The sequence below is a fragment of the Atractosteus spatula genome, chromosome 2 (assembly GCF_055471065.1).
Source record: "Atractosteus spatula isolate fAtrSpa1 chromosome 2, fAtrSpa1.hap1, whole genome shotgun sequence".
Classification (NCBI taxonomy): Eukaryota; Metazoa; Chordata; class Actinopteri; order Semionotiformes; family Lepisosteidae; genus Atractosteus; species Atractosteus spatula.
In genome coordinates, this window is record NC_142707.1 from 19,317,908 (window position 1) to 19,341,638 (window position 23,731).

The following is a 23,731-nucleotide window of genomic DNA, read 5'->3' on the forward strand; positions in this document are numbered from 1 at the left end:
GCCGCCAAAGAAAAAACAACATGATAAGCTTGCCATTTTATCATTGAAGATTAAAGACACTACATTACTGCAGAATCAGTCTTTTCATCACAAATATAAAATTATTCTTTAGGTTAAGTGATATGTGAAAAGGATGTCCCAATAAAATGTTATATTTTATGGGTTTTCAATTTATTCTGCCACATATAGTAACTAAGGCATGATATCCATGGATAACAACAAGGTCCTAGGAATCATTGTGTCTGAACTGTAATTACTACTTTTTTAGCTATTGAACTTCAAAATATTGCATATTTCAATCAATGTATAAAATAAAATTTAAATCCCAAAACTTTAAAACCTATAAAAATTAGAACACAAGTAGTGTAAGAAAAGGTAGAACTGATACATTGCTAATGGAAACAATTTTACCAGTACTGAGAACTTCTACCTCAGAAACGCACTTGAAGATGCACAATAAATCAGTATAAAGTAGCTCCTGAATTGCAACATGTAAAAATGAAAACCAAAGGACTAGAGGAAAGCCAAGTGCCAGATTTTTACTGCTTCTCTTCTGCCTTTTTCTCAGGCTCCTCCTCTTTCTTCTTAGGCTGCTCTTCGTCGTTCTGGCCCGCCGAGTCCTTGGTCACCCCATCCTTCATGGACACTTTTTCAAGCAGAGATTGGGCCCTATAGTATGAAGACTGTTATGCATTTAGCTGATGGGGATATTGATACCCTAAAGGCAAAGCCTAACTAGTCCTATGGGATCAAGGTCAGCTATGATTGTTTCAGCTTGACATGCAACAGGGACACCCTGTGGCTGACATTCACGCTTGCAGGATACTGAAAGCAACAGCTGTGTCTGTCCACACACTGTCATGTGTTGTCGTGTCCACACCATCTGTCTATCTGAAAACTTCAGTTCAGCCTTCTGGCTGTGGACTTGCCATGTTTAAAAAACAGTTGTCAGGAAATACACCTTGCAATAGAACCGTGCCTAGTGTAATCATCTTTGTTTGGAATGGAGCACTAAATTAACAACAGGCATTTCAAATTTCAGGAGTTAGGGAAAAATGGTAATTCCAAAAACCCAAGCACAATATGAATAGAGCTTTTTAGCTTTTCAAACTGATTCATGCAACAGATGGATTTAGTACTTGTACTGTAGCTGAGATTTTCCTGTTTTTTCCACTAGGTTTTCATTCACTATGACTGCCAGCACAGCACATAACACACAGAGTACAGTAAACACCCACACAAGAATGCGTTTCACTCAAAAAATTTATTAAACAGGTTTTCATATTCCATTGCAGGCAATACTACAGTTTGCCACTCCTTGATATATCCTCACAAAAATATAAAACAAAATAAAAAATACCAGTATTCTGCATTTTCACCAGTGCCTGTATACTGATAGAATACCTCTTTAATAAGCTGTCTAAAAGGAGGACATTAAATGAAAGATACTAATAAATACCTTAAGCGTATCTGGGATTTCCAGATATCCTGTTTACTCAGTTACCATGTCTTCAAAACATAAATTGACCCTGCCTGATACACCATGCTGTTATGCTTTTCTCTCCAGATACTGTAAAATGTCTTATATTCCTTTTTTCCATTCTACATGTTGTTGACAACCTGATTACTAATCTTTGCAAAGAAGACTTCAAGGAACATCTCTGACTGCTGATGTACCTATTTAACAGGAAGCCATTACCCCTCTTTTAGTATGGATCCAGTGAAATACAAAAAGGGCACAGTTCATGGTGGACTTCAAAGCTTACTGGTGCAGACAAGCTTGGTCTCTCACAGGTGCTTCTTGTTTCGAACTTCTACCACCTTTTTTCTTTCTTTTAAAAAGTTCCCAAATGCCTCAGTTTCTTTACTCTCTTCAGTGCCTGTGAAAAGAAGAACAAAGAACAGTATAAGAGATGGGAAAAAGGTTGACATGAAAATCCCATAACACCTAAGCTGAATACAGCAGACCTATAAACAGAAAACATCCATACATTTTTTTTTAATCTCAGATTCTCAGTTTTTTTTCCACAAATGTAATGTCCCCTGTATGGGTGGTAAACAAATAATAAAATATCCCAGTGTCTCCAGTCTGTGCTACAAAATTTGACATAATAGTACTGAGTTGCTGGACTGAACATACACTAAAGAAAACTGAAATTCTGTGTTTGCACATAAGAAATGTAACACTCCTCACAGATGAGTCAGCCTATAAGTTATAGGAATAACTTATAGCCTGTTAAAATACCCATAGCAATGTGTTCCTCTGAAATGCATTCACAATAGCTGTGGCAACAATAACTGAAAAAAGATCACAATGACTGCTTCTACTGTAACAATTCATTTTGTTAAATTCTAAGTAGAATTTTTCAACAAATCATAGTAGTAATGCTTAAACATAATTACATTTATCTTAACACACATAGAGTTCATCTACCAGTTTCAGTATTAATGTTGTGTTGACATTTTAATGGTGCTAAAAAATATATATACAATTTTTCATGAAGAATACAGAAAAGAGCCACCATACACAAAAAATGGGGCTTATTATGGCCAGGGAGTAATAGAAAGTGAGGTACAAACATCATAACAGAAATCTAGAGTGTTAAAGAAAGCCGTGACTTTCTTTTTTACTTTTTTACAAATGTGTGTAGTGTTTCCCCCAGTTTCTGCAGTAAAAGCTCAAGCAAATTTGGGCAGAAACATTAGCATATACTGTACATATAGGTTATATACTGTATATGTGCAAGTTTATAGATGAAAAAGGCGCACTTGAGCTTTATGCTACTGTGACGGTGTCTTTCAAAAAGGAAGCAGGGTACAGAAAGTAGTGCACAGATCACATTTTGTATCTCAATTCACAATTCCCATCTGTGAGTAAGGCCTCTTAAAGATATGGGTACATTTATCTATCGGCAGATATTGTACCAAACTCATTTCAAGGACACAATGTTTTGAATTGTTCATTTTGATAAAACAAAATACAAATCCAAGGAGAAAAGTGGATTAATTGTACTCTGAAGATTAGAGGAAGCACTGGATGTTGACAATTTTGCACTAGCAAAATATGCCCTAGCTCTGTGTCTTTTCAAAAGTAGAACTTCTGCTAAAGAACACAACCATGAGCAATATAAGGATGGGCACTACTTTTGTTGAAAACCATTCTTGGTATGAGACACTCCCTTGCAGTGCTAGAGCAATAACTATGTTCTTGTCTATGCTGCCAGTCAGCAGATTCGGGCCAAAAGTCCTTTTTATCCACCACACCCTCGATCTTTAAAGCAGACAAAGTAGCTGTTATTATAGATTACTGATGATAAACAGAAGAGTTTTAAATGCAACATGAATCATGTTGTCAGCATCACAATTCTGCATTATGATCTCATGCTACCAACATTTCCAGTTCAACAGCAGTAAATCACTAGCATTTAAAATATTACTGTATTAACATTTTATGCTTGGACCTGCAGTGTAAGACTCAAGTACATCTGGTTACCATATAGGGAGAAATATAAGATTTCTTTGATTTGTTTCCTAAATTACATATATTTATTCTTATATTTGCTATATTTCTTTCTGAAAATGTTGCTAGACTCCGTATCCAGTGTCCAATAACATTTTAAACAAGCAATCTCCAAAGTAACAGCCTTCACAATTTCTATTTTTACACACTAAAGAACATGATTTGACCAAACCAGAGACATATTATACAAAGAATTTAGGAAGTATTTTAGAATTTGTCTATTCAGACAGGGCAGCTGCTAATTGTTGTAAGGAGAGATGGCTGGCCCCCCGGGACCTCCGAAATAAAAGTATCAGCTGTTCTTTGGGATAAGAGAAAATTTTGCCTAACAAAAGTTTCACTTTCTGCATTAACCCCAGTATTGATGGTAAATATTAAAATTAGTATATCCTACGAGAAATGCTACAGTTCCTGTGAAGAACTGGCACTCGTTCTCAATAATTCTCATAAAGTACATTAAAGAATTGTGTTTTTTATGTAAATGGTAAGGTCGGGCGTTCCCCCGTTTTAGTGAAGCTGGGGTGTTTTTTTTCATTCATGCGCACCATATTGAGGTTTCCTTTTAGGATTATGCCTGAGCCATATTACGTTGGATGGGGAAAGCACCCTAAAGCTACATATTTCTGCAATGTTTGACAGGTCGAGTGTCAAGTTTCCATGTTGAACGCTAAAAAAACCCTCTTCATACCATAGATTATAGGTGTTGCGGGATATCAACATAGCCATAAGGAGACGTAACTTCAGTCTCCAAAGGTTTTAATCCCCTTTTGTAAGAACACAGTAGAATCTGACACTCCATGGGAATGGTGGATTTAAACCCCTAATTGATAGTCAGGTGGGGAAAGGAGTAGAGAGGAGGTAAATACGTTTATAGTCACCGTTAGCCCCCCATAGACGGAGTGGAAATAACTTGGAAAAGAGAAGACTAAATTTCGTGAATGTGGACTGCCATTGAGGCAGGCTTTCTGCTAGAACTTTTTACCAATTTTGGGGGGAATTTTTTTACATAATAGGATATACCTAAAATCAGTTTTTCTTGCTTGTGGAAAATTATTTATTCCCCAAATTTACCACTTTTTTATTTCAAGTTCTCTACTCAATTTTTGATCAATCTAATTTTTGGGGTGTCCCACCTACAGAAGTACAATTATTTTTTTCTGTGGTTTGGTTACCTTTGGTTGGGGACAGCACCTTCACAGCTCCACACGGCATAAATGAAAGCCAACATTTTCAGTGCCTTTCATGTCTTCACCACCTTGAAAAGTTTCCAAGTATTGTTGAAATCTGAGTTTGTAATTGTGACCTTTTTAAACCGAACTTTTTAGATTTTATACAATTCGCTTCAAACCTATAAAGCTAATATGCTAGGTAAATAAATTAGATCGTTGAAGAAAAGTTTAAGATTGAAAATGCCTTCAACTGCAGAAGTTCAGGTACAAAGAATAGTTTAAAGGTTACAAAATCGGTGGAATGGTCTTTGTCTGTGTGAAAAGTCATTTAACTTGACTTCTGAGTAATTGCATGTGTCTCTAGAAGTTTCTTCAAAAAGATATTGAATTTCCAGATGCCACTCATACTGTCATATGACAAATCAACCATAAGGAGCATTTAAAACAAATAAGGAACAAATTGGCAGAAAGGCACAGAACAGGAGAAGGTTACTTATCCCCTTGTGTGCAGTCCATCAATTCAGAAGTAGAATATGCATCATATACCACCCAAACATGGCCTAAATCAGGCTGAAAACTGAACAGATGGGCAAACAGGAAAGGAAAAAAGACAACAGCGGCAGCGAACAACTTGCAAATTCTATTTTGAAATGGGGGTTCAGTGAAACAGGATCTTAATACATCGACAAAAACCATACACAATCTTGCTCTGGATGGACAAGTGGCAAGAAAGAAATATACTACAGACAGCACATTTTATTTTAACATGTTTTTTGCAGATTTTGCTGATATTTTGTATCCTTTAAATATAATCGTTCAGTCTGAGAACAGCAGTTTTGATTTTTATTTAAAAAATATATATACACCCATATATACTTATTTATATGTGCAATTCACCAAAATGTGATATTACTGTCAGGGTGTGAATACTTTTGAAAAGCACTGTATATGCTTCATTTCCCTATCAGCACCTGTGAGCCTTAAAAAGAAGTCTCACTGTGACTCCTCAATTTGGATTATTACAGAAGATTAGATAGCCCTTACATGTGTTAAACCTGTCTGATTAGAAATAGTCAGGCACTTCTGTATATCTCTATTCACAGCAACTACTCCAGAGCAGTTCCCCCATCTGCCACCCCCATAAAGCCATTCATCTTTTGACATGCTGCAAGCTCTACAGCACCTGACAACATTGATGACACTGCAAGCCTGTGTACAAGAAGGTGCAGAGGTTGCTGAGAGAACTCTTGGTGACTAATTCCATCCCTAACCTGGTGGCATTCTGCCAGTTGTGAAGCACAAGAAGGGTTAGAAGACACTTAAGATTTTTGTAGCTCCTTCTTATTGCAAAGGGAAAGAAAATCCTGTAACATGGCACATTTACAGTACAAGTTCAAGTAGGTGGCTGCGTCAGCATTCGTAGGCTGCAAAGGAACAAGTAAAGGTTTCGTCCATGGTGAAAAGAAAAGAGACAATGTTTCGGCTGTGGAGCCTTCTTCAGGTGTCACCTTTTCTTTTCAGCATGGATGAAACCTTTATATTTACTGTACTCCATTTGTCATCATATAAAATTCAACTGCAGATTAACTGTCCTTTCTTAACATCCATGCCTACATTTATAACCCATATGGTAGTGATATAGACATTTTAATGTGATATGACTAATATCCAAACAGTACTTACGAGTATGGTCGACGTCATCTGTGTCACTGTCTATTTCTTCATCGTCCTCGTCTGGATTTCCCCTTGTTAAGATGAGGTCACTTGGGCCTGCAAGCTCAGAGGGTTCTGTTAGAAACAATGCATCAGTGGACAAAAACGTCAGAACAGTGTTGACATGAACCCCTTATTTATCTTCAGTTATTCATTATTCCCACGTGATATGTTTGTAAATATTTATAGTTTAACTCTACTGTCTTGTCCATCGCTCCACTATCTCATTGTGCACAAAGAAAACAAGTGTTGCTGCTTGGTATTCCCTGACTATAGGGAGTGTGTTAGTAACTTTCAGAATTTGCTTGCAACGTAACCTGTTGACAGGATCTGATTTTCTATTTATTTATTCTATTTTATTTTTAATATGTTGAATATATTCAATAATGGAATATGTAGACATATTATTGAATATGTCTACATTCCCCACCTTGTAACAATATTTATTTATTTTTAAGAAACAAGAAAATATGTAATGTAGAAACACAATATTTAAATATTTTGATGATTGACCAAAATAATCAGATTTTGAACAGAATATTTCCCATGAAAGAAAAAAATAGATTACCAACACCCTTAAGTGTCCTAGTTTTCTTTCTCCTTGCAGAACGTACAGGTCTTGCTTTGGGCAATTACTGAGTTGCCACTATCCGTGCACACTGCATTTTCTAACCAAAATATATACATTTTTTAAAGAAAGCATTTTAATTTTTCTTTAGTTTAAATTCTTGATCAGCTTTGATTTCTCCACTTTTTACATGATTTTTTTTTCTTGTATCCTTAACAAGATCTACACTTCTTTCACAAGAAAATATCTGCAAGCATTTTTTTTATTAAACACTATTTATATAATTAATTTTCACAGCTTTCTCCCGAACAAGGAACACCCATTAATCCCTTTACCTGTGGGTACAGTGGTTTCCATGGAAACAGCTCCCATATCTTTATGGAGGAGTTCCAGCTGTTCCTTCTGTTTTTTACTCTGGGCCTCAGCCTAAGGGTATCAGACAGACAAAATTAGAAAACAGTTCTGTATTATTTCAACAGGTGGTGTATTGAAGCCCAAAATACAAAGCTACTCATAGAAGGTCCAGATTTCTGCACATTTATTATTGCACACTTTAGGTTGTTTTTTTACAAATACATTTTAAGTCTATGGTTTTTGACCAAGTCAAAGGACTAACTGCTGTTACTTTGTACACTAATTGCTAAATATTTACTGTTTATTATAATTAAAGAAAGAAAAAGAACAACCAAAGAATAAATGCTTACCAATTCTCTGTGAAGCCTTTCATATTCAGGGCGATACTCCCTAAGTAGAAAGAAACAATGCATAGTGAACCCATATGTACATTACAATTTCATTATATTACAATACACTGGGCCAAACACCATTAGACAAAATCCTGTAAATCATACAGCAGGGTTACCACTTTCTCACCTTTCTCATCTTTGTCCCTTTGAAGCTGAGAAATATCAATATGCTTTCAGCAACATGGCTTGACACCCTAGAAATGCTTATAAACAATCAAATCTACTCAAAAACCTAAAATAGTTTAATGTTTCAACACAGAAGTGTCTTCATCAGGGGTAAAAAATAGAATAAAAAGCTTGTGACTGCAAATGTACCGCACCATGCCTTTACTAGGAAGTGACAAAACCCATCTTTCAGTTAACTGCAATATGACATATTTTGCAAAATTAAAAGAAGTCTTTACTTACGTTTCATACTCCTTTGCAGCCTCTGAAACCTGCTGGAAAAGTTCATCCAGTCCACTGCCTGTGACTGCAGAAACACCAACAACCTGATATTGGTAGAAAAAGAAATAGGTAACAGCCATGAACTAACACTAGAAATGGTTCTAGTACCAATCCAGGCAAGAGACTCACAATGGGTTATGGTATTAAAAAGCTTACTGTAAAACAAACTTCCATATCCTGATTCCTAGCCTAATAAATTAATATCAGCCTGGATTTCACTTTGTGGGCTGAAAAATTAAAATCATGTAATGATGGGTCACTGTTACAAGGGGAGGATTCATTGAATACACAGCTAAATAAATAGTAGTTGCTATTAAATAATATTTTGCTTGGATATATAATTCATATAAAGTTTTTGTGTCATCAGCATTAGTGATGATAAAAGGAAACAAAAGAAAAGAAAAGAAAAAAGGAATTAACCATCCATTTTCTAATTGCTTCATTCAATTCAGGTCACCATGGAGCAGGGAGCATGCAATGGTCATAAGGCAGGATACACCATGGATGAGACACTAGTCCATCACAGAGCACACAGTCACAGACACACACTCACAGCAGGACCATTTTTCAAAAAGCCATACAGTAAATCCTAGATTTAATGGACCCCAATTTAACGGACAAAATTCTACTGTTCAATTTCAGTACTTCCCCGTTATTTTCCAGTTGATATGTCGGTATGTATGTACTTCGTCAGTCGTGCTCCGAATGTAACGCGTGTCTAGGACCTAGATTGTTCTATCACAAATTAAATTTGTGTTTGCTGTGTTACAAATATTTTTTTAATACACCATGGACAAAAAAAAAGAGAAAAAAGGACAAACTTGAGCGCAACACAAAAGTTAGAACTGATTGAAAAATTAGAATCTTCACAAAGCAAAAGAGAAGTTAAAAAATATATATTTATGTGTGATGCGGATGCTCCAAATAAGCCAAGAAAACAAATGAAAATGGCACAAGAATCTTCACTGGAAGATGATGTGTTGAAATGGTACTGTACAGTATGTGCAACAACATTCTTGCGGTGTTAATGTACGGGGGTAGAGATGAAATCTGCAGCAAACACACTAGCAAATCACATGAAAATCGATTTCAAAGCGAGTGATTTTATTTAGTATTATTTTCTAAAGCATGATATGTAATATATATAGCAGAATTTGTCATTATTCACATAAATACGGTCTGTGTTGTGCTTCAAAATATATCATTTGTTATTTAACAGGCTTTTGGTTTCATATACACACTATTTAACAGACATTTGGATTTAACAGACATTCAGTAATATCGGACATCCCCTCTCCCCAATTAGTCCTTTAAATGGAGGATATAATGTATTTTCCACATTGTTCTCCTAATGAATTCTTCAGTTTCACTGATCATATGTTTTGGGTCTCTGTCACACTGCATGGTGAAGCTCTCCTTTAATAAGTATCTATCTACGTAAGCGGGCAAAATGTTTTTGTAAACTTCACCATTCATTTTGCTCCTGTCATAGAGAGGTGGATGTGCATGCCAAATCCATAACATTAATTCTCCCATGCCTCACAGGTGGTATTCTTAAGAGCACATGTAGTTCTTTTTCATCTTCACACTGACTTTTCCATCACTGAAAGGTTTATCTTGGTCTCTTAAGTTCATAAAAATTAGTTCCTTAACTCTCCCGGATCATGTTGGCACTAAATTCTAATCTGCTTTTCTGGAGTTGTAGAGAGTTATGCATCTTGCCAGGTAACACTTTTAATTCTGCCATGTCAGTCTTCAGCAAACTATAGGCTGCTGGTGATTTCACTGACAGTCATTTTGTGGCGGTTTTCCTTGACAGCTCTTATATTTTTTATGTCATTAACTGCAGGCGCTTTTCTTGACTGACCTGATCTTGTCTGATTGGCAATTATACCTAGTCGTTTTTTCCTTTTCAGTACATTCTAAACTGTTGATTTTGGTAAGCCCGATCACCGTGCTATTTTTTTCAGTTTCTCTTTTGTTTCAGCATCAGGATTGCCTGCTTTTTCAACAGAATGCATGGCTGAGTTCCTAGACCCAGCACTTCCAGAAGATGGCAGTATACACACCCGGAGATTGTTGTAGAATTCATCCAGCACCAGGCTCATTGATCGTGTCAGGTTGCTCACATAAGAAGTCTCTTGGTTCAGAGCATCCTGGAAGACTTCAAAGTCCTGCATCCACTCCACCGCAAAGCTATGGTCAATTATGTCTGTCTGCAACAAAAAGATGCACAATACACCACCATTTAAGACATTTATTAGTTAAGGCAGAAACACTTGTTATTGATCCATTTTGAATTCCAGTCCACACAACCATAAAATATAGAATTCCATGTAGGAATTTATAATAGAGCCTTTTTTGCTTTAATTCAAGTATCTGTCTTTAAAAGAATGTTGGAGGAGTCCAATGTCTTAAGATACTTTTTCAGAAGTTCCTCCATGCTACGAAAACAATGGAGATGTATACACAGCTCCTTCTTGATATTGCTTTCATAGACAGACTAAGAGAATATTATTTATTACACATTTTCAATGGTTTCTCAATCAATTTCTGGAACATTATGGAAGCAGAAAATGTTTTTCAGCTCAGAGACAAGAAGGAAGGAGGAAGAGAAGCAAGCATTCAAACAGTATTTGAATCCACATACACAACACTTGGTAATGAGTATCAGTATACAGGTTGTAAAATTATATATAACCCCCATAACTATAATCCTTAAACACAGCCTGAACCCACTCCTCCTCAAGTGTTTCAGCATTACCTTATTCATGACCACAATAAAGGGAAGCTTTGTCTTGTACAGGATGCTGTAGAGAAGTACAAAAAAGGGAAAGTCAAAAGGCAGATCGGTGTGTATATAGCACATACTAAATCTAGGGTATATCTACAGTAGCTTTTGTCCTTATCATGTATGTTTCAATTACTGTAATTAGGAGGTATAGGCTTAAATAAAAGGTTAAAGTAAGAGATATGAAATTAAATGCATTTCCAAACTATGACAATAATCTGAAATGCTTACATGCATACACAGTTTAAACTTAGGTGATCTGTACATTAAAAAAAAACATGCTAACATGTACAAACAATACGGAAAGACAACATTACTAAGCAAACTAATATGCACATGGTGTTCACAAGCATTAAATGTAAAACTTGTGTCTAAGTTTGTGCCAATGAAAAACAAGTATAAGTAGCCAAGATCCTTTTGAAATAAAGGGTCATGCAACACGAAATCAGTTATATAAACGTAAATTAAAAGGGGGAGGAGACAGGAAGGTTTGTAACCCAAAACGTAAGAAATTTAGATTAAGATACTCCAAATATGTTTTAAACTATTTTAGAACAGTTTAAATTCTACAGAAAACAATAACTTCAACACACTGCACACACATTTTTGTATACATTCCCAGTCTCATAAATGGGGAATAAATAATAGGTCAAATAAAAAACAATTTGCCTCAGAATTGTTGCCAACAGTGGTAACAGTTTTAGAATACCAACCAATAAGGTGTTAAAAGAACTAGGTGAACTTCAAACAAACTGCCTAAAGCATACATTATTTACCTTCTAGTGTTGAAAGAAATGAGAAACTTTTTTCATAAACCACACAGAAATTATTACGATGTTTACGTGTCTCATTGTGCTGGGGACATGCCTACTATAATTCCACTGCTAGGGTGTTTTCCTGCTTTTCTTGTGATTTTCTAGTCAGGCTTTCCTCAGTTACATCTGCACTTACAGAAAAGAACGCAAGAAATGAATACAAGCTCTTAAATGAAAACTGCATCCTTGGCCAAACAAATGCAGATTCAAAATAGGTAGATTGTATAAATAGCAAGCAGAATGGGAATGAACTGGTGCAATGGATAACTTTGGTGCAAATGACATAGGGGATTGCAAAAAAAAATTGATAAAGTACTAGAAGAAAAACACTTTGGTTTAAAGCTGTAAGAATCCAAAGTAATATGTACTATGGATCAAGAACAAATCAAATTCCTGGTAACTCATTTAACCCTTGTTAAATCAAAACAACAAGTACTAGCAGTTAAGAGTCAGAACTGAGATCATTAACAGGGGGTACCACAAGAATCAGTATTACAACTGCCGTTTCTAACCTACATCAGTTGTATGACTCTCGTATGGTAAGTTTAAGACTGGGCAGACAACTGACAAATTAACTATTATGTGACTAAGTGCAATTTATAGATATTCAAAAGAAAAACAAGGACTTAAATACCAAATGGGTGGTACCAGAAAAAGAAACAAAAGAGGAAGATTGAGATATACTTTAAGACAGCCAACTGTCACAAAACTATAGAAGAATTAGACTGGTTTATTTAACAGAAATTTAATTCTTACGAACCTGCAGGCATACAGCATGTTTGACATAAAAGTGACAGGGTTGACACTGCGAGACGTATCCATCACATAGACCACCACACAGGGGAAAGAGGAGGCCTGCAGAGCAAGAACAGCTTCAGTTTTCACATTTTTACCACTTCAGAAGAGAAGCCTGTGAGCCCTTTGCTTCAAACAAAAATGTAATTAAATGTAATTAAAACTATCCCACAAATTCAGATCTGGAAAGCACTCCTGGTCAATCTTTTCCATAGCTGGCATAAAGTAAACCTGTAAAACCACCTTATAATATGAACAAGGGCCACGTGTGGGTAGGATCAATAAGGTTATAAAAGAAGGAAATAATTTATTATAGCACTCGCATTCTTTTTGTGTTGACTTGAAATTTAATTCCTTCACACCTTCTAATAGGGAAAAAAAAACTGTTCCCTTTTTTTCTAGCTGGAAAATAGAAAAATAACTTCCTAGTTATTTTCCTGAAGGCACAGACTATGCTAAAGCTAGACATACCCTTTAGCGCTGCCAATAATCTCCTGGTCAAAGGTAAAAAAATCTACAGAAATCTGTTAATGATATGATGATGTTAATGAAATCAGTTCAGATTTATCCAAGGGTATAAGCCCTGGCTACCTGAGAAATTTCACCAAAATCAAAGAGATAAAACTAAGAAGAATGTGCATCATATTAAAAAACAGTAGTACAGCATGAAAATGACTAATGGTTCTAATATATTTTCTTCACATACTAAAGCTTCTGTGATGATTGTCCCAGACGCTGACCAGGTGAACACTTCAATCTGTCCTGGGGTGTCAATTAATACATACCTGTGGGCAGAAAAAACATCACGGTTCAACAAGCACTAACAACCTGACATGGACTGAAATCTGCCAGACAGTTTGCAAACTCCACATAGCAAATGACTATGGATACAGGTGGGTGTGTTTGTTGAGGTAGGAAAGAGAGCTTAACTGAGATCAAGATTTTAGGACTTTAATAAATCTGGATACACTAAATTCTGTGTGATTGTGCCCTAAAAAATAATTTTGCATGTCCATTCTTCTGAGAGATTGATCATTGTATGCTGTTGGTATAAATGCTCCAAAAGTTTTCCATGTGCAAAAACATTTAGAAAATATTAAATGATCAAGCAAATGTGGTACCAGTTAAAAGGGGCAAGTACCAACAGTTATGAGATGGCTGCTTTGCTATCATTGGAAGTTGTGTACTTTATTGACAGTCCCATATCAACTACATTTTTTTTCTCAAAGCACAACAAACTGAAAAAAAAATATTCTGAATAATAAAGTTTAAGTGAATTTAAAGTTAGGAAGTTATGAAATTGTGTAACAAACACACAACAGCTAAAACAACCTTAAATGGTGGTCGGTGGGTGTCAAGCTTAGTATCTTTTATAAAAACTCATATTGTGTGTAATCCAAAATGTGGAATAATATTTACTTTTTTTAACACTGTTAACAAGTATATTGTATTTGATAGAGTAATAAATAATATATACAAATTATATACTATATAATAATGTTTACAGGTTTAACCATAACAGTCAAGATAAGTAGCATGCCTATCTCCCACAAAATTAAAAGGCAGCTTTGCTTTTTCAAGCTTTACACTGGTAAAAAAAAAGAACATGTCATCTAGCATTCATCAATAGTATTTCACTGCAGCCCCAACACATAGAGGAAACTGGCAATTTTAAACACTAAATCTCTTAATCTTTTACATGTATGTCTATTACTCATTAACAGACATACAGCAACTTAAAATATTTTAACCTGAAAAAAATCATAAGTTCTTTTATGTTTTGAGTTATGGGTCTAGATGGGTCACAAATAGCTTGTACATGCACGTGGGTTAAATTACTTAAAATCTGGGTAGGAATGAGATGTATAACTGCATACAATAACTAAAAATACCAATAAACTGCCAATATACTAAAATAATCACAACAGGCTATTTGCTCAATTACTTATCTCAACTTTAGTTATGAGATGGGACAAAGGAATACTCGGTCCTTGGGTATACAGTACGTGCTAAGCAAGGTAACCCTCCAGGTGTCTTTAAATATTGACAGGTACAGCAAAACAATGACAGAAAAATACAATTTCACCACTTTATTTAACAAATGTATATAATATATACAAAAATACTAGACATGCAATAGCATTTAAACACCACAAAAGACACCACTTTGTCACAGGTATTATGTTGTAGAATACTCATGCTTGCCTAATGAGTGCAAAGTCAATGAAAGTGAAACGACAAAATCTGTATGACAGCTTCATTTGAAGCAAAACTGCAGCAACCTTTAATGCTAACATTCAGTTTCATGAATCATACTGAAAATAATCTAGCTAAATGAGTCTTTCCAGGAGGTTAGAAATAACCTTACTGCAGGCAAATGTATAAAACGGCAATGAATAATGACCGTCTTCACACTTACTGATAATCCTTTTGTTTTTTCTCAATAAATTTCATGACCTAAGAGAGAAAGGTAAAACATTAATATCTTGTAGTTATCACTGTAATGAACTGAATATCTGATTCAACTTGGCCCCATTCTTGACTTTTTAAAAGTCATTTTAAAGTGTATTTATTGGAATGAGTTTAATGTTTCATTTAAACATCTGTACAATGATCTTGAGATTGATTGCACTGAATTCAAATAAATAATATAACCCAGAGGTTTTATCCACATGCTTTATTGAAAAGCGTGGCATGTTCAAAAAAGGTCTGTCCTGACAGTAAGGTGCAATAAAGATTTGAAAGACAAACTCTTCCTCTGTTGCCACCCTTTTTATTCCAAGAAGTCATGAAAAGAATAAAAACTTTCTCCATCTAGACATATCCACTCAGAATGTTAGTCCTGGGCTGAATATAAAATATGAAACTATATAGAGAGGTGGTGTGTCTGAACTTTAGCTGAATATCACATTCCACTTACACACTGACCACAAACGTTACAGCAGGAAAGAGTGGTGTTCCCCATCAGGTATATTTTTAAAATGCAAAATGTATGAAATCCAAATGTATACTTCAACACTCATTATATAGTGTTTATATTTGAATAGGACCATTATCCTTGCTATTTACACAAATGTATTAAAATTGAAAACATCAAAAGTTTGAGGTTTTCCCCATCACTCTTAATAATATACATTAAATAAGTTTTAAATTATTTATTGATTACAGAGACACATTTCTGAGATCTCTTGAAAACATGTCTGGATAATACTTGGTACAAGCAGACTGTGTTACCTGATCAAATCTAGTAGCGAAGAGATTCAGAGAGGTGACAATCCCCCCGTTAGGTCCCAGTCCGTATCTATGATCAGGTTAAGGGACTTCGTTTCACCAAGTAAAATGTATACTTTAAGAAATAAAATAATTTAAAAGTCTAAATTAAAAGTAAAAATTATTACTTATCTTTCTAAAGATAATCTTGTCCCTAATGTGAATATAGTGTGAATATATCAATAAAAAGAAGGTAGGCAAGAAGAAAATATTCACCAGTTTGCTTGGTAATTAGATCCCAATTTTACAAAGGTACTGATTCAGCACCGTTATGAAGGATCACAGAGATTCACCGTACATAACATGGGCATTTCATTTCAGACACCCATAGTTTTACAATAAGAAGTATATTCTAATTTTAGTTTAAAAATGCATCTGTTTAAATATTCTACTAAGGGCCTAGTTTTTTCATTTCAAAACTGAATTTAAAGCATTCTTGTAGAATAACCACCTCAGTATATTTGAGAAATATTTTACTCAAAAACAATTGCAAGCTCTCAATTTCAAGACTATTTGAAGAGTAACTTCCTTTGCTTTATAAACAAAAACAGAGAGGCTTCATCAAGTAGGATAATCAAATGACTGCACGTGGTATCTCTGGGGAGTGCATTTAAAACTTACAACAAGGGGCATTTTTTTATACAAAGGGTCATAGGACGATGGAACAAGATACACAGCCACACTACTGAATGCAATATCATCACTTCTTTCAAGAAACAAAAGGGTAGGATCCTTGTACCAATAAGCTGCAGTAGTAAAAACCAAATAACTGTATTAAGCTAGAGAAGGGTCAAATGGCCTTCTCTAGTTTATAAGCTTCATGTTGCTGTCAAAGGCACCAAAAGTAATGACATTTGTATCTCTAAAGCAATGGGTGATCTCATCAATTTGTGATGCAAGAACATACTTTCAAGAGACATTTAAACAAGTTTTTGGTTTAAATTTATTTAGTACCTATAATGATGACAGGTTATTAAGATGTTTGATTTTTTTTTCCATTCATTGCAGCCAGTTAACAAAACAAAGTAAAAAAAAAAACTAGAATGCTTTGAGCATGTGTAATGGCAACAACTTATCTGTAGGAAATTATTCTTAAGCGGAATTATTTGAGGTGCACCAAACATTTATTTTTGCCTCATTTATTCTATTATGTTGGAAAGGATACTGCTTCATCACTTCTTTGTAGTTCACAGTGTCCCGAATATCTGGAAAGCAAACAAATAAGGTACAGGTTACAAACCTCAGTTCTACATCTCATCCAAAGGACGGCGCCTTTTAACAGTATAGTGTCCCCATCACTATACTGGGGAATTAGGACCCACACAAACCGCAGGGAGAGCACCCCCTACTGGCCACACTAACACCTCTTCCAGAAGGAACCTTAGCTTTTCCCGGTAGTCTCCATCCAGGTACTGACCAGGCTCACACCTGCTTAGCTTCAGTGGGCTGCCAGTTATGAGCTGCAGGGTGATATGGCTGCTGGCCATAATTATTTGACCCAGGTGGGATTTTGCTTAGATCCACGCATCTGATTAATTTAATAGATCTTCACAACAAGTTTATTAGCTCAGTGCAAAGGGGTAAAAGCACCTTCCCTTAGTTTTGGCCTAACTGTACCTTGAATTTAAACATGCATCTTAACATACTGAAATCCATACATTGTCTTGTTATTGGAAACGATCCCCTCATTTACTACTCTAGAAACACTAAATGTTTTATTCAACTATCTGGAGGGTTTCAACCAATTTCTGCAGCTTTAACAGAACTGACAGTACTAAATTCCTGCAGGATGTAACCCTAGTCTACTGCACGTTAAATACTAAGAAATTCTGGTACCCATTAATACAGCCTTAATATTAAGTAGTGTATAATTTGACTATCACTACATTTTAGGGATTGGTTAAAAATTCTTTCTGCTGGATACTTACCAATATTTGCTGGAAAGGGAACCTCATGAACTGCCGGATCAAGATTTATCACATAGGGAGGAGATTTCTTTTTGTGAAGATAGGCAGTCAAACGCTACAACCATAAGACATTACCGTGAGTGACCAAAAGCAAACTATGGAGACTGAATTGAACATAAATTACAATTGGCAGTATGTAAAACTCATCCAAAGAAAAAAAATGTGAACGGGATATACAAGCTTTGTATATGAACGATATTTAGATAATAATAATTGACTGAATAATCTTTCCTCTGAAGCGTCTTCATTGTAGATACGAAAAAGAAAAAAAAAGTAGTACGGGAAAAAAAGCCAAAACCTTATCTGGCATTCTGGAAATCTATAAGCACATCATGAGATGCTCACTAGATAAAAGAACTCACGCGAGGTTTTGGAATGGATGTGTTAAGGGATGCAAAGTACTGTAGTTATATAGCATTCAGTCAAAACTTTATTATGATTTTTTTCTAAAAGTATAATAGCAAACAATGCTGTAGACAAACAGAACTGTATAATCATGTGAATATTGTATTCATTTAATACGAGACTCCTATACTGTGCGTGTTCATAGTTACAAGAAGTAAAGTTACCTGTACAAACGTGGTTTTGCCAGAACCTGCCATTCCAAGCACTATAAGACACACAGGTTTCTGACTTCGATCCATCCCCATTGGCTGCGATCTTTCGGCTTCACTCTTTTTAATACTGTCCACTCCTTCGCCATCGTCACATCTGCTATCATCTCCATGAAGGCTGTTGCCATCACGAACAGGTCCTAATTCACCTCCCGCAGTCGCCATGTTGCCTCAACGCTGCCGTAAAAAATAATACTGTCGCAAAGTTGCAGAGCGTCACTCGACTTTAGAAGCCGGTACTGTTGTGAAGTCGGATGACGCCATCTAGGTAAAGGATCGTTTAACAGGGCAAATTAAAAAAAAAACCTATAACAAATTATTGTATTGATCAATTTTAAGGAAGGGATAATTTGTGCATTTCCATCTTGTATTGTAAAGCTTAATTTAGTGAATATACCAACTGATGTTGTTTCATTTTCGTCTTCTTTCAGCTCAGAGTGTAACTCATCTCGTGTTTTATTTTTTTTTGGGGTTATTTACTGCCAGAGTTGCTTGATTCAAATAGGCATGGCCTCATCGTTGAAGGAAGGGCTAAATGTATGTGATAACATTAGCCTGGCTAACAAAATGTCTTCACAAGTAAAATGAAAGGTAATATGGTTTTATGAATGGAGTGAAGGTGTAGATACTTAATGCTTTAGCTATAAAAAGTGGAACTGCGATCACATAGAGATAGATTCCATGACTAGGATTCTTAATCGGCCCTGACAGTGGTTGAATTATAACTTAGTATGTCTGGTTGACCCATTTGTTAGATCATGTTTAGTAGTTGTGTTATTTTTTTATGGTACAAAATTTAAGGCAAATTCTTCCAGCTCATTTTACTCAGTGCCAGATTGTCAGTTGATATTAGGTAGGAAATCAGCCTCTGTCTTTGTAGAAGTCAGTGCTATAGCTCCTTTTTTACAGTGAATATTCTTTAGCCTGAGAGCAACATGGAGATTAGATGGCTGCTGTGTCAGATTGTGTTAGAGTTGTATTTGGAAACTAAATGGTAAACAATATTGATGAGTTCAAAATACATTTAAAAATAGTGTTTGCTTAATCAAATGTCCAATTGAGTTTTACACTGGGACGTTAAGGAGGAAAGCAAATTTACATGCAAATTGATTTAAAATCTGATTTACAGCTAACATTCCAACATGCCTATATAGAAAATAGTCTTCAAGATATGAAAGTTGACTGGTTAATGGTGCTTGGTCAGGGAGGTGTCCATTAGGTTCTAACACTCCTATTCCTGCCTCAGCTCCCTGTCAGACTGGATTCTTATTTCACCGAAGAAAGAACAACAAGACTGGACTCTGATAATTTTGAAATCCAACTACTGAAGCTGCATAGGAGGTATTGGAATTAACAATACTAAATACAATTTGTGCTTTTGAGTGTGAAAAACAATATGTTTAAGTAATTTGATTCATCTTCATTCATTGTAGTTTGCACTAGTTTGGGAGTGTATTAAGTAGTTTATAAGACTAAAATTTATAAAGTGTATAAGGAGTTGCAGCACAAGATTTCACAATTGAAAATTTCATCATAGAATTGTTTCATGAATTGTTTTATTTATGCACAAAGGTTGTGACTATAATTTAAATTCCTAATGTTAAATATAACAGTAAGTGTGTTTAAAATAGTTGTGCCGCTGATAAATATATTAGGTGTGAAACAGCAGATTCTCATGAGTAGAATTTAATGATGCCTTAAGGGTGGACAGAATTTTAAGTATTATTCATGATCCTTGAGTACCATTGAGAAATTATACTTTTGTACGTTATTCAAGTAGTCTTCTAAAAGGTACCCTTTTCTTTTATTTAATGACATATTCAGAGTAAAAGTACTTTCATGTAAGCAACACATTTAAGTTCTTTTTACACCCCTGGTTGAGGAATCATTGAAATACAGCAATGTGGGTTTACATGTAATGCCTCAACCAAAAGCACTTGTCAATTCTGAGCCACATATTGACTAGCAGCTTTTAGACATCGCTGTCCTGTCATCAGAGATTGCCATGGATAATGTGTTGGGAGGAATGTGGATGCAAGGTGCCGGCACATGACATGTTGTTTTGTGGGGAAAATGTTGCTTATGGTTATTCTTTAACACATACAGGAAACCATACATACAAAGTCTAGCCGCAATGACATCAAGACCAAAACAATTGGATGTCTCATTCTGTTGCAGCCTTTGTCCCTCAGAACAGCAGTTGAGCTACAGTATTCCAGGTAGTACGTCTGTTTCCACCTGATCTTCTGTGGAAGCCTTGGCTGAGGTAGAGCCCCGTTCACCTAAAATTTTGGATTCAGGAATATTAACAGGCCTTCAAAATAACAATAGTGGCTTTAGGGCTAAAGAAATCATTCTGTACTTCACCCTCTTCATGCTGACTCTATATTATCGTCCAGGTTCTATGGTCAGGATAAAGGAATAAATTTTAGATCCCAGCTCTGCGTACAGTACATCTTTATGTTGTCAGCTCTTACAACTAGTTAAAAAATGAAAATAACAGAACTATGTTTAGATAAGTGTGGTAAAAACATTGCAGTCTTCTTTGTAAGCAACACCACCATGATATTTTTATTTCTTTTGAACTCAACCCCTGGATGTTTAAAGAAGCTTTAAACATGCACAAATGCTGTAATTTTAATGTGAAAATGTTAAAATATTTACCATATCTAAATGACTCTTTGTATGACCATTTTTCACCTAGACATTAAGGATATAATCTCTTGTTATATTGCTAGAGAGGTACTACACTATTTTTCACTGAGGTATTCCCATTAAATACAATAGTCACTCTGTTCAATGATTGTTTTTCAATAATTGTTTGTGATACTGCTGGTTTCAAGAAAGCATCATTCATTTAATGATTTGTTCATTTGTTAATACAATTGTATTAGTGAAGATGTGTTTGACATAGCATTGCAATTTAAATTGTCATTAACCTGGAACAGCCACTAGGGGGTAGGCAATACTCAGTTATCAGACTCCCGTCTTTTTCAGTTTGCTTAGCCCTTGCAGATCTGTTGAAACTATAGAACATGGGTTTCAAACAGTTGCTGGAGGGCCTTTTGTCCTCTGGTTTTTGTTCCAACCTGAATAGCCAATTAAACAATTAATTATATTCTAAATAAATTATATGAGTAGGGTTTTTCTTAAGGTCAGTTTATAAATCAGCTCAGAGCCTGGTTAGAAGTATTACAGTCATGTACTGTAGCTCATTAAATAATTAGACCAACTATGTATCTCAGAATGTGGATGGAACAAAAAGCAGGAGGCACTAGGCCCTTCAGGAACTGAGTCTGAGACCTCTTCTAGAGAGGCTTTCAGACTTGGTTCTATAGTAAGACTGTGTCTGCTGTTTAGTTTTATTCCTGTTGAGCTTTGAAAACTTGCTGAATGATTAAATAAACTTACAATTGCTTTTAAATAGAAGTTTAAGTTTGTTTATTTGTTTAATGTTTAAAGTATACTTTGGAGAACTTGGATTAATTTAATTAACAGAACTTAGGATCTAAAACACCAAACACTGTTGTATTCATTAGATGGGCCATGAGCAAATTGCAGGCTAATTGCAGGCTTTTCAGCTCAGGTCATTTTTTAGAGTAGTCAAATTCAGTAAACTGGAGCCCCTGAAAAAACTTGCAAAACCCAAGGAGAGCATGCAGACTCTACAGCCACTGGAAGCTGGTATCAAGGCCAAGTCCTCAGAGCTGTGTGAAAGCAACACTGACTCCCATGCCAGTGCAAAACATTGTTGTGTAGAAATGTACAGTATAAAAAATGTTCCATAGATCCAGAAACAATGATTTGTGAAATCTGAAAAGAAAACGTGTAAAGGCATTTTTTTTGTACTATTAGGTAGATTCTAAACTTATACTGTGCATTTACTTTATACAAACAATTTATACAAGCACTAACATTATTTCAAACTTTAGAAAAATCGTGTCTGATAGAAATGTATAGAATATTAATTAGAAATATTCAGGCTTTTACTTCTGGATCAACTGTGTGATTCACATTAAATGTCAAAATCGTCAGGTTTCTTCACATCTCACTGTGCTTCACAAATAAACAAGACAGTATAAACACATTTATATACAATTTAATGCAATAAATGAAACAAGTAAAATATAATTTATTTTTCAGAGACTTTAAAATCGCCCAAAGTTGGGAATCTAGTTTTGGGAACTGATCCAAGGTCAGAGCTTAAACAGTGCCAATGATGCTAGGAGTTTTGGGAGATAACAGTTGTGACAAATTGGAAGAACAGATAGACTTCTTGGATTGAGTTTTTTTTTAATCAAAAAGTTTAAAGCTTCATAGAAACGTTTAACAATGCCAAAAAGGGTTTAATGACATTCACACTCTGAACTGGTTAATTAATGGAATGCATGGCAGCTGTGTAGAATGAAAAAAGTTTTTCTAAAAGGATTAGTGAACTGTCAGTAAAGTGTCTTTTAAAGTGGCACTGATGAAGTTTCTGTTTTTTTACTATCTTTGCCTGAAAAGGCTGACACAGGGTTAAAAAAGTTTTGTGGGCTAAGGTCTAAGAAAGAAAAGGTTGCACTTTTGCCGAAGTGAGAGCCAGAGTAAAAGATGTAAAGAACAGATTTAAATGTTTAATTACATAGTTATCCCTGTCTGGCTCACTCTCTGAGGGCATAGCTAGCTTTATTTGTAAAGTACGCAAAAGATCTCTGGTGGAAAGTGACTTCAGGGGGTGGTTAAGAATGAGAAAACCCGATGAAGGCTTATAATACAGAAAGAGGACAGAGCACTAGTCTGCCCTCAAAGGTTCCTGATACTGAGAAAAGGGGGTACAAAGGGTTTTATGTGCAAACGCACCACACAGGCACACTACCCATAAGGAGGCTGCTTGACGCAGTTTACCAATGTTGTCAAGAGACAAATCATTCAAGACCTTTAAGATGGAAAACAGTATTTTATTATTTTCTGAAGCCCTCGGGAAGTAATGTAAGTACAAGATAATTAAAACGGAAGATTTCTTCATGCTTTTTAGTTTTCGTTCGCATCCCATCTGAATTCAAAACATATCACATCTTAAGAATAGTCAGTGCTCAAGCATTGGCAAGAATTGTATTATCTTCTCTGCATCAGATTGGAAAAGACATTAATGGATACAAGCAATATTACAAAGATAATAACACATCAAAAGCTATCTCTGTATTACAGACATGAACACTTGAAATGCTTCCAGCCTTTAATAATCAAACTTTATTTAAGCAGTTTGAAAGGGAAGACATTGCTTGATTAGTGTTAGGTTTTATGTGAATATATTCTTGTATGTCATCAGCCTAC

At 35.3% G+C, this 23,731-nt stretch overlaps 1 protein-coding gene across 1 annotated transcript; it reads right to left on the minus strand.

Moving 5' to 3' along the window:
* Positions 1–1,247: 1,247 nt before the first annotated feature.
* Positions 1,248–18,599, minus strand: gpn1 (GPN-loop GTPase 1). Its single transcript, XM_088905923.1, has 14 exons — positions 18,371–18,599; positions 17,763–17,856; positions 17,000–17,039; positions 15,799–15,865; positions 14,984–15,021; positions 13,271–13,349; positions 12,530–12,624; positions 10,928–10,973; positions 10,233–10,379; positions 8,125–8,207; positions 7,675–7,714; positions 7,306–7,396; positions 6,373–6,477; positions 1,248–1,880 (listed from the first exon to the last, which is right to left on the minus strand). Exons 1-14 carry the CDS (start codon positions 18,578–18,580, stop codon positions 1,789–1,791), a joined length of 1,227 nt encoding a protein of 408 aa, XP_088762049.1. The 5' UTR covers positions 18,581–18,599; the 3' UTR covers positions 1,248–1,788.
* Between the last annotated feature and the right edge of the window lie 5,132 nt (positions 18,600–23,731).